Source organism: Manis pentadactyla, chromosome 1 (assembly GCF_030020395.1).
Source record: "Manis pentadactyla isolate mManPen7 chromosome 1, mManPen7.hap1, whole genome shotgun sequence".
Classification (NCBI taxonomy): domain Eukaryota; kingdom Metazoa; phylum Chordata; class Mammalia; order Pholidota; family Manidae; genus Manis; species Manis pentadactyla.
The window spans coordinates 64,359,677-64,373,697 of NC_080019.1; the positions used below are offsets into that span (position 1 = coordinate 64,359,677).

General features: G+C 47.7%; 1 protein-coding gene across 6 annotated transcripts in view; it reads left to right on the forward strand.

The window, feature by feature from the left end:
- Positions 1 to 14,021, forward strand: part of FYCO1 (FYVE and coiled-coil domain autophagy adaptor 1) — an 82,127-nt gene that overhangs the window by 27,146 nt on the left and 40,960 nt on the right. For all 6 annotated transcript variants that reach the window (XM_036883329.2, XM_036883331.2, XM_036883333.2 and 3 more), the window contains exons 8-13: positions 266 to 2,689; positions 3,787 to 3,879; positions 4,607 to 4,725; positions 6,911 to 7,078; positions 11,171 to 11,320; positions 12,066 to 12,262. In XM_036883329.2, coding sequence (XP_036739224.2) covers positions 266 to 2,689; positions 3,787 to 3,879; positions 4,607 to 4,725; positions 6,911 to 7,078; positions 11,171 to 11,320; positions 12,066 to 12,262 — 3,151 coding nt within the window. The remainder of the gene's footprint in view (positions 1 to 265; positions 2,690 to 3,786; positions 3,880 to 4,606; positions 4,726 to 6,910; positions 7,079 to 11,170; positions 11,321 to 12,065; positions 12,263 to 14,021) is intronic.

A 14,021-nucleotide genomic window follows, 5' to 3' on the forward strand; every position in this document is an offset into this window, starting at 1 on the left:
AAAGCTGTAGGAGGCTGGATGGGTAATTTGAGTTCTGAGACTCGGTCAAGTTCATGCATGTGGTATCATGTCTGTAAGATGAGCTGCTGACTTCCTTTGGCAGATGCTTTGAACAGAGGAGTCCTAGTCCTTTGAATAGCTTGATAGACTAAATTTAGGTCTTATAATTACTGTATTTTTACTTTTCTTCTTATTAAAACTAAACCTTTTCAAATAGCCATGTGACTTCATTGGAAAGCATTTGATTTTTGTATTTGCTCCCCAGACTCAGGAGATAGGCTCCAGCTTTGACCTGAACAGCCCCTTAAACAATGAGGCCCTGGAGGGCTTCGATGAGATGCGGCTGGAGCTGGACCAGTTGGAGGTACGGGAGAAGCAGCTGCAGGAGCAAATGCAGCAGCTGGGCAGAGAAAACCAGGAGCTGAGGGCAGCTGTCAGCTTGCAGAGAGAGCAGCTGCAGATGGAGAGGGAGAGGGGCCACACTGCCACTGAGGACAGTGTTCACCTCCCTGGCGTGCTGGCTGAGCTCCAGAAGCAGTGGGAGGTCACCCAGGCTGCACAGAACACTGTAAAGGAGCTGCAGAAGTGCCGACAGGCCCTGGAGCTGGGTGCAGCAGAGAAGGAAGATGATTACCACTCAGCCCTGCAGCGTCTGGAATCCATGCTACAGTCCCTGGCCCAGGAGCTTGAGGCCACACGAGACTCACTGGGTAGGAAGAATCAGCATTTAGCTAATGTCCCAGACCAGCTGGGCCTGGCTGAGCAGAAGGCAGATGCAGCACTGGACACAAAGGGGCAGCAAGAGCTCATTCTCAGTGACCCAGCCCTAGAGATCCTGGAGCTGGGGGAGAAACTTCGAGCCTTAGAAGGAGAGAGCACCAAGGTCCAGGAGCTCAATAGACAGCAGAGTGCCCAGCTAGAGCAGCTAGCCGAGGAGCTGCGGCTGAAGGAGGAGGCACGGGCCAGCCTGGAGCGCCTGGTGGACGAGATGGCCCCGCTCCAGGAAGAGCTGTCTGGGAAGGAGCAGGAGGCAGCCCAGCTCCAGCAACAGCTGCAGGAGTCACTGGCCCGCTTGAGCTCCCTGCAGGAAGAGCTAGCAGAGGTGAGGCGGGAGGAGCAGCAGCAGCGGGGGGAGAAAGAGCTGCTGGTGCAGGAGGCCGGATCCCTGACCCAGCAGCTGCAGCTCCTGGAGACCCAGCTGGCACAGGTGAACCAGCATGTGCATGACCTGGAGGAGCAGAAGCAGCAGCTCATCCTGGACAAAGACCACCTCAGCCAGAAGGTGGGCATGCTGGAGCAGCATGCTGGGTGCTCCAGCCCAGAGGTGTCTGTGGCAGGTGACAATGGGGAGGCTCTGGCCCCACTGGACTCCACCCTGCAGCAGGCCTTCGGGAAGCCGGAAGAGGAGCAGAGGAGCCTTCAGGAGGCACAGGTGGACAATACCAAGAGGCAAGGGAGCAGCCAGGAGGAGAAACTCCAGCAGGCCAACAGGGAGCTAGAGAAGGAGCTGCAGAGTGTGGTTGAGCGCAACCAGCTCCTAGAGGGCAAGCTGCAGGCTCTGCAGGCTGATTACCAGGCACTACAGCAGCGAGAGGCCGCCATCCAGGGCTCCCTAGCCTCCCTAGAGTCAGAGCAGGCCAGCATCCGGCACATAGGTGACCAGATGGAAGCAAGCCTCCTGGCTGTGAAGAAGGCCAAGGAGAACATGAAGGCCCGTGTGGCAGAGAAGGAGGCTGCCCTGCAGAGCAAGGAGGCTGAATGCCAGAAACTGCGAGAGGAGGTTGAGCAGTGCCGGCAGCTAGCAGAGGCTCAGGAGCAGGAGCTCAGGTCTCTTGAGAGCCAATGCCACCAGCAGGCCCAGCTGATTAAGACCCTCACAGTGGAAAAAGGCCAACAGGAGCTCAGCCCACCTCAAGACAGCACAGCCCAGTTAACAGCCCAGCTAGCCCTGTCTCAGGTGCAGCTGGAGGTCCATCATGGGGAGGCTCAGCGATTGCAGGCCGGGGTGGTAGACCTCCAGGCCAAGCTCCAGGCAGCCCTAGGTGACCGGGACAAGTTACAGAGCCAGCTGAGTGTGGCAGAGGCAGCTCTGAGGGAGCACAAAGCCCTTGTGCAGCAACTAAAGGAACAGAACGAAGCCCTCAACAGGGCGCACATCCAGGAGCTGCTGCAGTGCTCAGAGCGGGAAGAGGCCCTGCAAGAGGAAAGAGCCAGTGAGGCCCAACAGAGGGAAGAGGAGCTTCAGGCCCTGAGAGAGGAGCTATCTCAGGCAAAATGCAGTTCCCAGGAAGCCCAGCTAGAACACGCCGAGCTGCAGGAGCAGCTGCACTGGGCCAATACGGACACAGCCGAGCTTGGCATCCAGGTCTGCGCACTTACTGCCGAGAAAAAGCAGGTGGAGGGGGTGCTGGCCTGCACCATCCAGGAGCTCCATGATGCCAGAGAGGGAGCCTCAAGGGAGAGAGAGGGCCTGGAACACAAAGTGGCAGGCCTGCAGCAAGAAAAGAAGGACTTGCTGGAGAAATTGAAGGTGGCTGAAGAGTCAGCCAGCTCCCTGCCTCGTCTGCAGGCCCAGCTGGCCCAGGCTGAGCAGTGCACCCAGAGCCTCCAGGAGACTGCACACCAGGAGCTCAACACCCTCAAGTTCCAGTTGAGCACCGAGATCATGGACTACCAGAGTAGACTCAAGGTAATCCTGGCCTTAACCATCTGACTGCACCTGTCTCCTGTGGCAGGTCCAGTTGGGCCCATGAGAGGACAGGATGCACCTTCAGCCATGTGTCACATGAGGGCCCCAGGATGTCTTGGGAGAGTTCAGGCAGGCCTGGTGCCATCCTGCCATCAGAGCTCATAGCATCCTACTCCCTGCAGGAACATGTTAGGGCACAACATGGGGAGTGATGACTTAGCCCACAAGTCTAAACTCAAAGCATTGCAGACAAGTGTGGCCTATACAAAATGCCTTTTTTAAATTGGTAGTCAATATTAAAGGGCAATTTACAAATTCAGTTTGGGGGCTGCTTTTGAAATCTCAGAAGGTCTTGAAGATTATACCCTCATTCCCACATGGCAGGAGTCAACAGTTGCTGGTGGTGGCTGCCCAATAGAAGAGAGGCACATATCCTCTGAAATTTTCCATACACTCATTTATGTACTTACTGAGCCCTTTTGGGCATGAGTTGGAGACCTCTGCCCTAGGCTCTAGAACCTACTTCAGAATACCAGCAGTTTCTGACTGCACTGAGTCCTGTCTCAGTTCTCTGTCAGGTGCCATCCTGACAGGTGTGGTCGTAGGGTGCTGGCTCAGTTAGTTTCCACAAAGCCCTTGGGATAGGCGAGCTGATGAGAACCGTGGCTGCCATGTGCCTTTGATAGTCCCAAAGCAAGGTTAAGACTGAGGACACAGGCAGGGTGGCCATGGGCTTTGGTTGCCAGTGCTTATCACTTGTCTGTTTGATGGAGGTCTGTGTCCCTTCCTGACCCTCTGCTATTAGGCACCTGCTGTGTCTCCAGAGATATGCCTCCCACACTGTGTTACCCTGCCATGTGCAGCTCCATGGGGCCTGTAGGCTCCCTTTTCTTTGCATAAATTAAATTCTAACTCTAGGGACCAAGCTAAGTTTCTTAGAAAGTTCAAAAGGACTTTGTTACCAATGAAGCCCAGAGCTTATTGAGTTTGTGGGGCAAAGAGAGAGGTAGCTTGTTTTTACCCATCTAGGGAAACAGGGCTGAGGGAGTCTCAGAATAAGGAGCTCACTTGCACAATCTCTTTCTTGTCCTCTCCAGGCTGCCAGTGAAGAGTGCGGGGACCTCAAAGGCCAGCTTGAGGAACGAGGCCGGCAGCTTCAGGCCACTGAGGAGGCTGTGGGGAGGCTGAAGGTAGGGCCCAGTCTGGGTGGCCCGGGTGGTGCACTTCATCCAGAGCTTGTCAGTGGCTGGCCCACCTGGCCACTGGGTGGGGAAGACTGGTATGCTTTCCTCAGCTTGGTCATGTCCACTCCCAATGTGGGACCTGACAGGGAGAGGTATTCTGGTTTGGGTTGCAGTGAACCATTTAAGAGGGGTCCCTGCAAGATTTCTAATTCCCAAACCGAAGCTGTTGTCAGGTTGTCTCTGTGTTTGTGTCATGGCCCTTTCCACCCCCTAGACATCTGGCTGGAGCTGCCAGATGTGTTTTTCACCCAGCCTTATGGAAAGGAAATAAGTTGTCCTTCTTAGCTATCTGTAGACGTTCTGCAAGTTGGTGATTCAAAGTGGGAGCAGGGGTGTGCTGTAACCACAGTCCTCAGGGCAGTGACTTGTTCAGATGATCTCTGCTCCCTTCCTCCCCACTTCCACCCACAGCCTGGAGATTCTGACACCTGCTGCCCCTCCAACCACAGCCACTTGCAATTGACACTTGAAGGACATAATTACAAATAGGAGTGTGTCGCACTCCACAAGTATAGAGCAAAATTTCATGGCCTCCTGAACTTAAAAACAAACAGAAGCCTCTCCAGTTAGATGGGACCCAGCCAGATGGGGTGGAGAGCACACTACTTAACTTTGTGACGTCTTGCATGGGCTTTTGTGAGCTGAATGTCTTCTCTCTGATATCTGGTGCCAGGCTGCTCAGGCAGATATGGAAGAGAAGCTTAGGTGCACCAAAAACCATCTTTCCGAGTGCCAGGCCACCATGCAGAGGAAGGACGAGGAAGGAGCTGCCCTGCGTGAAAACTTGGCCAGGTTCGTTACACAGTCTTTGCATGCGGCCAGTGGTAGAGTCTTCAGGGAAGAAGGCGTTTGGTGCAGTCATTTAGAAAGTCCACAACTCAGATCAGATTAAAGAAGTCCTTTTACAAGAAAAGCCACAGACTCAAAGTGCTTGTGCTAGAAGCATCCCACAGAGCATCTGGCAGACTGCTGATCACAAGCATATAGCTATAGAACCTCTCTTAATTCCATTTTCTTATCTCTGGCAGGGGACATATTTCAATTCAGTAACTTCATGCTTTGCAAAAACTAACATGAAATAGAAGTTGGGATATAATAATGGTAATAATAACAGTAACATTTAAATAATGCCTACAATGGGGTAGGCACCATTTTAAATACTGTGCATCTGTTTACCCATTTAATCCTCCCAGCAGTATTTATCCCATTTTACAGATGAGGAAAATGAGGGGAGTTGAGTCACTTTCCCAGGGTCAGATAGCATATAAGTGGTAGTGGTAAGTTTGGAATCCAGATCACTTGGCTCCAGAGTCTGTTTTCTCGACAACTACTCTAAAAAATACATTTAGAGAAACACATAGTTCTGTGTTTTGCTTTGTTTGTGGGTCCTGGTGTTTGTGTGTGCATACTTTCACTACTCTGAGTCTTGACTTGAGCTCTTCCTCACTTCCTCTGTGGAATGAGAGGCTGCAGGTGAGGGGTGGGGTTCCCCAAAGCTCATCCCAGGGGCAGGTGAGTGTGCCGGGACCAGGAATGGCTTGTCCTCCTGCAGACTCTTGGCTGCTGTGTCTGGAGCACACTGTCATTCTTACATCAAGATTTTTTCCTACCTTAAAGTGTGGCCTTATTGTGACCAGTCCCAAGTGCCTGAACCTCCTCATCCTCAGGCTTGAGGGCCACCTGGAGTTGTGAGCATGAGCCCATCATCTGTGATGGGGCCAAGCTAGTCCTGCCAGGGACGCTGGGTCCCAGTTGCATGTGTGCCTTTAGCAAAGACACGCACATCAAGTTGTCCTAAGGCTTTAACTTTTCTACCCATGCCCATCTCCTCCTGCCACCCAGCCTCCAGGGCTTAGGCGCAGGCTCAGTGGGAAATTCAGAGCATGTTGGATGTCCAGTAACTTGGATGTACATTTCTTCTCATCTGATTCTTTCAGAGTTTCAGTCTTATAGGGTTCTCTGCCCTTAGCCAGGTCGCATTCATGTGACAATTTAAATAGAGAGCCTCCTAGTTGGTGGTATATATTTTTTTATATGGTGTAACAGTGATTATTTGTAAGATGTCAGAGCAGTTGTTTTAGTGGCTCCAAGTTGCATATCCATCTGCCCGGGATTACATATTGCATTTTATTTTATATATGTGTGTGTTTGTGCACGCACGTGCGCACCCATGGGATCATTTTGGTGGACAGTGTCTAGAAAACAACCCCCTAACAACTTTATAATGGATGTGGAAAGGCTGGATTAGATACAAGTTAATTGTTCTATGCCAAGCCCTCTGAACATCTTGTTAAGCATTTGGGTTTACAGAGCATCCTTAGAAACCACTGTCTTAGAGGATAGGTGAGCTAAAAGTGGAGGGGCACTGGGCAGTCCCACCAGCCTGCCATAGATGGACAGACTCTGCAGTGCCCAGAACGGAATTCCTTAGGCCTTGGGACCATCATATTGAACACCTGCCATGCAGATTGCAGTGCCTGCTGTTTGCTCAGCACCATGTGTAGAGTCCCAAAGACACACAGAAAGCAGGTCCTCCATGCAGTCCCCTCCAGGTAGCTACACCTTGGTTCTTTCTGTCCTGACTCCTTTTCCCTCTTGCATATCCCCCCATTACTGACCCATGAGCCACCCCCGTTGGGCTCCTCTCACAGGTCTCTGCTCAAGAACCAAGTGATGCAGAGTTCCACTCACCTGGGGTGCTCCTAGAAACCTGAGGTCGGCTGCTCTCACAGGATGCCCCTTGTAATTGGTTTTGGGAAAGGTGGAGGGTGGTGTGTGTGAAGAGTTTGGGTGTGTGAGGAAGTTTTGAGAATGAGGGGAGCTACAGCCTATGAACAGGTAGTGCTGAGGGGCTCCCGCCTGTGAAGGGGAAAAGGCTGGAGGACGGTGGCCCAGCAGTGGAGGTCTGGGTCAGCACGGAGGCTCTGGGGAGGCTCATGTAGCTGATAGCCAGGAAGACTTACCTCTCCTCCACCAGGACCCAGAAGGGACTTGAAAAAGCTACAAGAAAAACCCAAGAGTATTACAGTAAATTCTGCCAGTTGGTGACAGACCGGAAAGAGAGTGACCAGAAGATGCTTGCTGACTTGGACGACCTGAATAGAACCAAGAAATACCTGGAAGAACGGCTGATAGAGCTGCTCAAGTGAGTGACAGGACAAACAGGCGGCTGGGGGCTTCCCCAAGCTCAGCTTTTCTTTAAAACACACAACTGTTCTTGAAAGGACTCTTCAAGGGAAATGGGGCCCCTGTCTGCTTGTGTTCTGTTGTTAAGGGCACCCCCCCACAGGTACAGGGTCTGCTCAGGCCCTTGACAACCTTGTAAGTGTGGATTTCACTGTTCCTACTAAAGCTCATCTTTTATTTTCATATTACTGTATAATTATTTTCAAAATCCCTATGTGCTTAGCCACAAGCAACAGTAAATATTTAATATGTTTAATATCTTCAGTAAGTTCCCTATTCCCTTGCCCATGTTTCATGAGCCCTTTTCTCCTTCTGCATCCCACTTCCCCCCTCCAGGGGTCCCAGACTCCAGTGCCTGCAGGAACCGGAGAGCTAATGTAAATGTGCGAACTGGGCCAGGAGGGCCACTGAGAAAGCAAGCACACGGCATGCTCTGCTCCTGCTGATTCTTGCCACATGGGCATTGAGCCCAGAGTTGCCAGATAACTTAACTTTTAAGAGAAGGTAGAGATCTGAATTTTTATGTAAATTGGCTTGACTTTTAAATGTTGTTAAGCCATTCAAATTTTTTTTTTCTTATTGAAATTTTCAAATATATAAAGATCTACCCCTGTGTACCTGTTACCCAGCTTCAACATTATTCAGCTCATGGCCAGTCTTATTTCATTCAGAGTTCCACCCATTTCTCCCACCTCCCCAGATTATTTTGAAACAAATCTCAGATATCATGTCATTTCATCTCCAACTGTTTCAGCACATACCTCTCCAAGACATGGACTCTCCATTTTAAATGACCACAGTATCATCACCATGCTTAAAAATTCACTGTATATCTAGTCAGTTTCAGATTATTCCAATTGCCTTAGAGTTTTTTCTAATCAGGATCTAAATTAGATCAATACATTTCATGGTGATATGTTTCTTAGATCTCTCTTACTTAGGTTGTGGTTTCTCCACCATCTCACTTTTTTTTCTTTGAAATTTACTTTTGAAGAAGCCAGGTCATTCATCTGGTAGAGTTTTCTGTAGGCTGGAGTTTGTTAATTGCATCCCGATGTTGTCATTTAACATGTTCTTCCAACCTTTGTATTTCTTGTAAATCGATCATTGAATTAGAGCAGTGGTTCTTTATGCTCACTGTACAGTAGAACCATTAGAGGAGCTATTGACCCATTTTCAGACCCCACCCAGACCAACTGAACTTCTGGGAGTGGGGACCAGGCATCAGTTAGCCTGAGTTGAGAACCTCTGTTCTGGTAGAGGCTTGCTAAGACTTGATTTAAAAATTTTGTCAAGAATGCTTCATAAGGGGATTAAGGGTCACTATACTTTACAATCACAACATAGGTAGGTCACTGGAACAGTAGTACAGCATGGAGAAGACAATGACTCTGTAACATTTTATTTTGTTGATAGTTACCTCAGTGGAGGGGGTGAGCACTTGGTAATATGGGTGAATGTTGAACCACTTCTTGTGTATGTGAAACCATCATAAGATTGTATATCAATGATACTTTAATAAAAAAAAAGACACTGTGAAAAAGTTAAATATGTGGAAGACAAAGTGAGAAGGGCAAACCTACATGGAATGGGAAGTCCAAAGGACAAGAATGAGGCAGAGGCAAGATGTGGAAAGCTGAGAAAGATCCAGAACTGATGCGTGATACCAGTCCTTAGACTCAAGAAGCTCAAAGAATAGCCAGTAGGACTTTTTTTTTTTAATCCACACTTAGTTTACATTGAAATTTGAAAAAGAAAATCATAAAGCAATCAGAGAATAAAAGGAGGGACAGTTGGACTAACAGCTGACTCCTCTAAACAGAAGCCATGAGATTAAGAAATTATCAATGTGCCAAAGAAGTTAAATAGATGGTAAGTCACCACACAAAAAGATGCTCAGCACCATCAATACCTAGGGAAATGTAAATCAGTACTACAGTGAGACAACACTACATACCCCTAGAATGGCTGAAATAAAAAGATGGACTAAACCAGGTATTGGTGAAGATGTGGAGGAACTGGAACTCTCACACATTGTTGGTGGGAATGTAAAATGGTACAACTACTTTGGAAAATAGTTTGGCAGCTTCTTAAAAAGTTAAACATATGCTTACCATTTGGTCCACTCCTAGGTATTTATCCAACAAAAGTGAAAAGCTCCATACAAGGGTATGAAGAAATTATTGGTGCACATAAAAACTTATATGTGAATATTCAACAACAGCTTTATTTATGAGCCAAAAAGTTCCACCATCCAAAATGTCCATTAACAGCTGAGTGGATAAACAAACTGTGTTATATCCACACAAGGATACTCTATTCGGTTATAAAAAATGAATGTACTATTGATACACACCATAACATGGATGAATCTCAAAATAATTATGCTGAGTGAAAAAAAGCCAGACAGAAAAGAATATATACTGTATGATTCCATTCATACCAAATTCTAGGAAATGTGAACTACTCTACAATGATAAAGCAGATCAGTGGCTGTCTGGAAATGGGGAGAGGTTGAGGACGAGGACAGAAGACAGGGTTATAAAGGGACACGAGTAAACTATTGGCTAAATATGTTCATTATCTTGGTTGTGGTGATGATTTCATGGGTGTATGCATGGGTATATTCATAAGCTTATCAAATTATATATTTTAAATGACTGCAGTTTATTGTATGTCAGTTATATCTCAATAAAGCTGTTAAATAAAATAAAAAAGAAAGCTTCGTAAAATTGGTTTATAGTTTTGGGTCTTCCCTTCAAGAGCCCCATAGATTTGATTAGCCCTCTCTTTGTGACATTAGCAGCCATGGATAAGCAGTGCCTAAATTAATTTTTTTGTGGTTGCAAATTATTAAATATTGATATTAAATTATAACTAATTTGGAAGTTTAAAAACTCTGCTTCCATCGATTTGCAGACTTGGAACTCAGGGCATTTGTGGCCTCTGAGCTCACACATTTTCCTGAAGTGTGTGATGGAAAAGGTGCATGCCAGGTCCTGACAGCATTCCCACATTCCCAGGGTGTGGGTGCCTGCCCTCCTGGGGACAGGAAGGACAAGCTGTGGACCATTTGGGAGAACGAAGTCGGTACAGAGAATGAGTCTTCCTGGTTTCTGACAATTTTAAACACCCTCAAAAAGCCAATCAATTCTGTGTCCTGGCTTTTGTATTTAAGGGGAAAGATCTGTGGTTGCTTTGGAGTTACTGGCTACTGACATAGCCAGTTTCTCTCAGGACCTAAGAGCTCTGGTGTTAATCTTCAGGGATTCAGGTGCTGCCAGGGCCACACTAACCCTCAGGGTGGTTGGTGGCTGGGATTCCAGCCTTCCCTTGTCAGAAGCCATGAGGCCCCAAAATGACCATAAGTGGCAATATAAGAAGTCTCCGTGCACACCTTCTCTAGGGCATTGGACACACTGAGACACTGCTAGACCTTTCTGTAAAACCTCCCACTTCTTCCATTCTTACTTCCTGGAGTGACTGCACTGCCTATCTGAGGAGCAGGGGGATTTGCATCCCGTCAGATTTTCAGGCTGGGAAATCTTAGCTCTTCTCCAATGATTAGTTGTTACTTGAACAAACCATAAAAGCATAAAAGGACCTAAGCACATTTAAGATTTGGGCGAGCAGTGCATTCATGTGCCTTTGGCTCACAGCACACAGAGTGTCATTCAGTCATGACAGCAGGTTATAGCTTAAACTCCCAGTGACCACATGCACTGTTGTTTAGACTCCTGAGCAGCATACTACCCTTGATGGTGCGGCAGTTCCTTGCAGTTGCCAGAGCCATTCATGTACTGCCTGGGCCGCCTCTGTGGCTTCACATGTGTGATATCAGTTAATGGCTTGCATGCTGGGAGGGTCCTGTGGAGGCTGGCCTTGATTTGGGATGACAGAGGAGACCTAGAGTGAGGGTATGTCCAAGGGAAAAGTGCATTTTCCTTTTTGTCTCAGGAAATTTGGAGTGAGTCTTTTGAAATGAATCAGAGGTAATTCTATTGTTTTCATGGATTCTTTCTTCTCTTTCTCCAATGTGGCTTTGTCCCAGAGACAAGGATGCTCTCTGGCAGAAGTCAGATGCTCTGGAATTCCAACAGAAGCTCAGTGCTGAGGAGCGGTGGCTCGGGGACATGGAGGCAAACCACTGCTCTGACTGCAAGCGGGAGTTCAGCTGGATGGTGCGGCGGCACCACTGCAGGTGAGTGGGCGGTGGGGCCCAGGCTAGAGAAGATGGCTCCAAATGAATAATCTGTGAGGGGCATTGGTGCCATGTCTGACTGCCTTGGAAGGGCACACTGCCTTTTGGTTTTAAGGGAGCCAAGCAAGGAGGGTGTAGCAGGCAGGGTTCTAGCAGAACATGCAGGGATCCCTGAAAGCAAAGAGTGTTCAATTCAGGTGTGGGTAGAGTTAAGAGGACCCATAAGGATGTGGAACACCCCAGAGACCAGCAACCCTCAGCTCTCTGCCAGCCTGCAGGGACTGGAGGGGCAACTGCATTACTGGACCCCAGAGAAAACCTCAGGTCTGAGGCTTCACTGGGAGAACATGGAGCAAACACCTTCTCAGGGCCCATGGAACAGTAGGCAGAAATGAATCTGGTTGGGGCCGGGCCAGATGGAGAACCACCAGCACAGGCCTTGGAGGGCCTGTCGTCTCTTAGAGCTTGAGCCCCTGAGGTGTGGAAGGCACACCTGCATCATTGTTTCAGGGAAGGTGAGCTCCACCATGCTGCATCCCCCGGCCGCCCAGGGCATTGGGAAATAAAACATTCTCCCCTGGGGCTTACCAAGATGGCTTTATTGGCATGTCATCAGTAGACCCGAAGGCCGCACTCTGGAAGTTGGGGCAGAGGCAGGTCTACCAGAGCCCGGTTCTCACGCTGAGAAAGTCACATAAGAACCACAGCGTGCTGTCCTCATGGCTCATGCTCGTCTTCTCCTCAGGGTCTGCGGCCGCATCTTCTGTTACTACTGCTGCAACAACTATGTCCTGACCAAGCCCAGTGGCAAGAAGGAGCGCTGCTGCCGAGCCTGCTTCCGGAAGCTCAGTGCAGGCCCCAGCTCCCCGGACAGTGCCAGCTCAGGCACCAGCCAGGGAGAGCCCAGCCCCGCACTGTCCCCAGATGCCACTGGAGGCCAAGGTCAGGCTCCTGCTTCCACACTGGGTGTTCTTAGGTGTCATCCCCCCACACCACTCCCCCATTTGGCTAGTTAGCTCTAAAACGCGTAATTCAGTGTTTCCCAAACTTAGGCATTAAAGAGGTGCTAAAAATATATTTACCTCCTATTGAAGACTTTCTTTTTAATGTAATTTGAGTTGAAAGAGAATTGAAAAGGGAATAACTTTCTCCTTATATGATTCAGTATATAACGTGAAGTCTGTGTACCCCTTAACTCACATATTACCAGTGCATGTACCCCATCCCTTGGAAGCTGCTGTCTCCCTAAGCCTCAGCCCTGATAACCAACCCTCTCTCTCCCAGAGTCACCAAAAGCAAGGATTTGTATCTGAAAGTGACCACATCCATCTGCTCTCCTTGGGCTCACATTCTCTTTCAGTGGCCAAGGAGGATGCCTTCTTCGTGTCCTTTCCCTTCGCCCAGTAAAAAGAAGCAGGATTTGGTTCCCTGTACTCCTGCTCTGAGCACAGCCGAGCAGACCAGCTTGGCTGCTCTTGGGTTCTGGACTGGAGATGTGGAGGCAGAACTGAGATGGCAGGGGCAGAAGTGAGTCTCCTCTCTGCTCCTGCATTACTGACTCCTATCGCTGGGCCCTGTGGACTCCTCCTAGGCCTCAGCCAGCCTTCAGAAATACTCTTGGTTCCTCTTCTTTTTAACTAGATCATTGAGGAGGTCAGCAGGTGCATTATTTATATTGGACACAGAGAATTGCTCTGGGATTCAGGAGGGTGGGTGTACTTTACACTGCATTAGTATATCTTCTTTAATTCTTTTGCCCATTTAAAAATTTTTTTAATTATTGAATTTTCAGAGTCCTTCGTATATTCTGGATACAATTTATTTACCAGATATGTGTTTTACAGATATTCTGTCCCAATCAATAGCCTGTCTTTTCACTTTCATTCAAAAAGCAGAAATGTTTTTCAAAGAGTAGAGGTGTATAATCTTAATGAAGTCCAATCTATCAATTGCTTTCCTTTATGGATTAATTTTTTTCTTATCTTTTGGTGTTATGTCTATCTTTCTTTAACCCAAGAACACAAAGATCTGTTTTCTCTTAGAAGTTTTATGGTTTGAGGTTGCACATTTAGGTCTATGATCTATTTTGAGTTAATTTTTGTATATGGTGCAAGCTGTGTGTAGAGATTCTTTTTTTTTTGCATATGGTTATCCAGTTGTTTGAACCATTGTTTCAACCATTGGTTGAAAAGTTTACTCTTTTCCCATTGAACTGCCTTGGCACCTTTGTCAAAAATCAATTATATGTGTGGGTCTGTATCTGTGGAACTTTCTGTTCCATTTCATTTATTTATGTGCCTTTTCTTTTACCAATACCGTATTATTATGATTACTGTAGTTTTATAATGAGTCTTAAAATCAGGTAGAGCGGGTCCTCCAATTTTATTCTTTATCAAAGTATTGGCTATTTTAGGTCCTGTGCTTTTCCATAAAATTTCAGAATCACATTGTTAATTCTTACCAAGAAAATCCTGGTAAAATTTTGATTGGGATTGCATTGAATGTCCAGATCAGTTTGGGAAGAACTGACATCTGAACAAAATTGAGTCTTCTAATCCATGAACATGGCATAGCTCTCCATTTATTTAGGCCTTCTTTGATTTCTCACAGTGGACATCATTTTGTATCTCTGATGCTCATTTTCCTTTCTCTTTCCTTCTTCCCTCTGCCACCTTCAGAAGGCAATTCAGGAGTGTGGCTG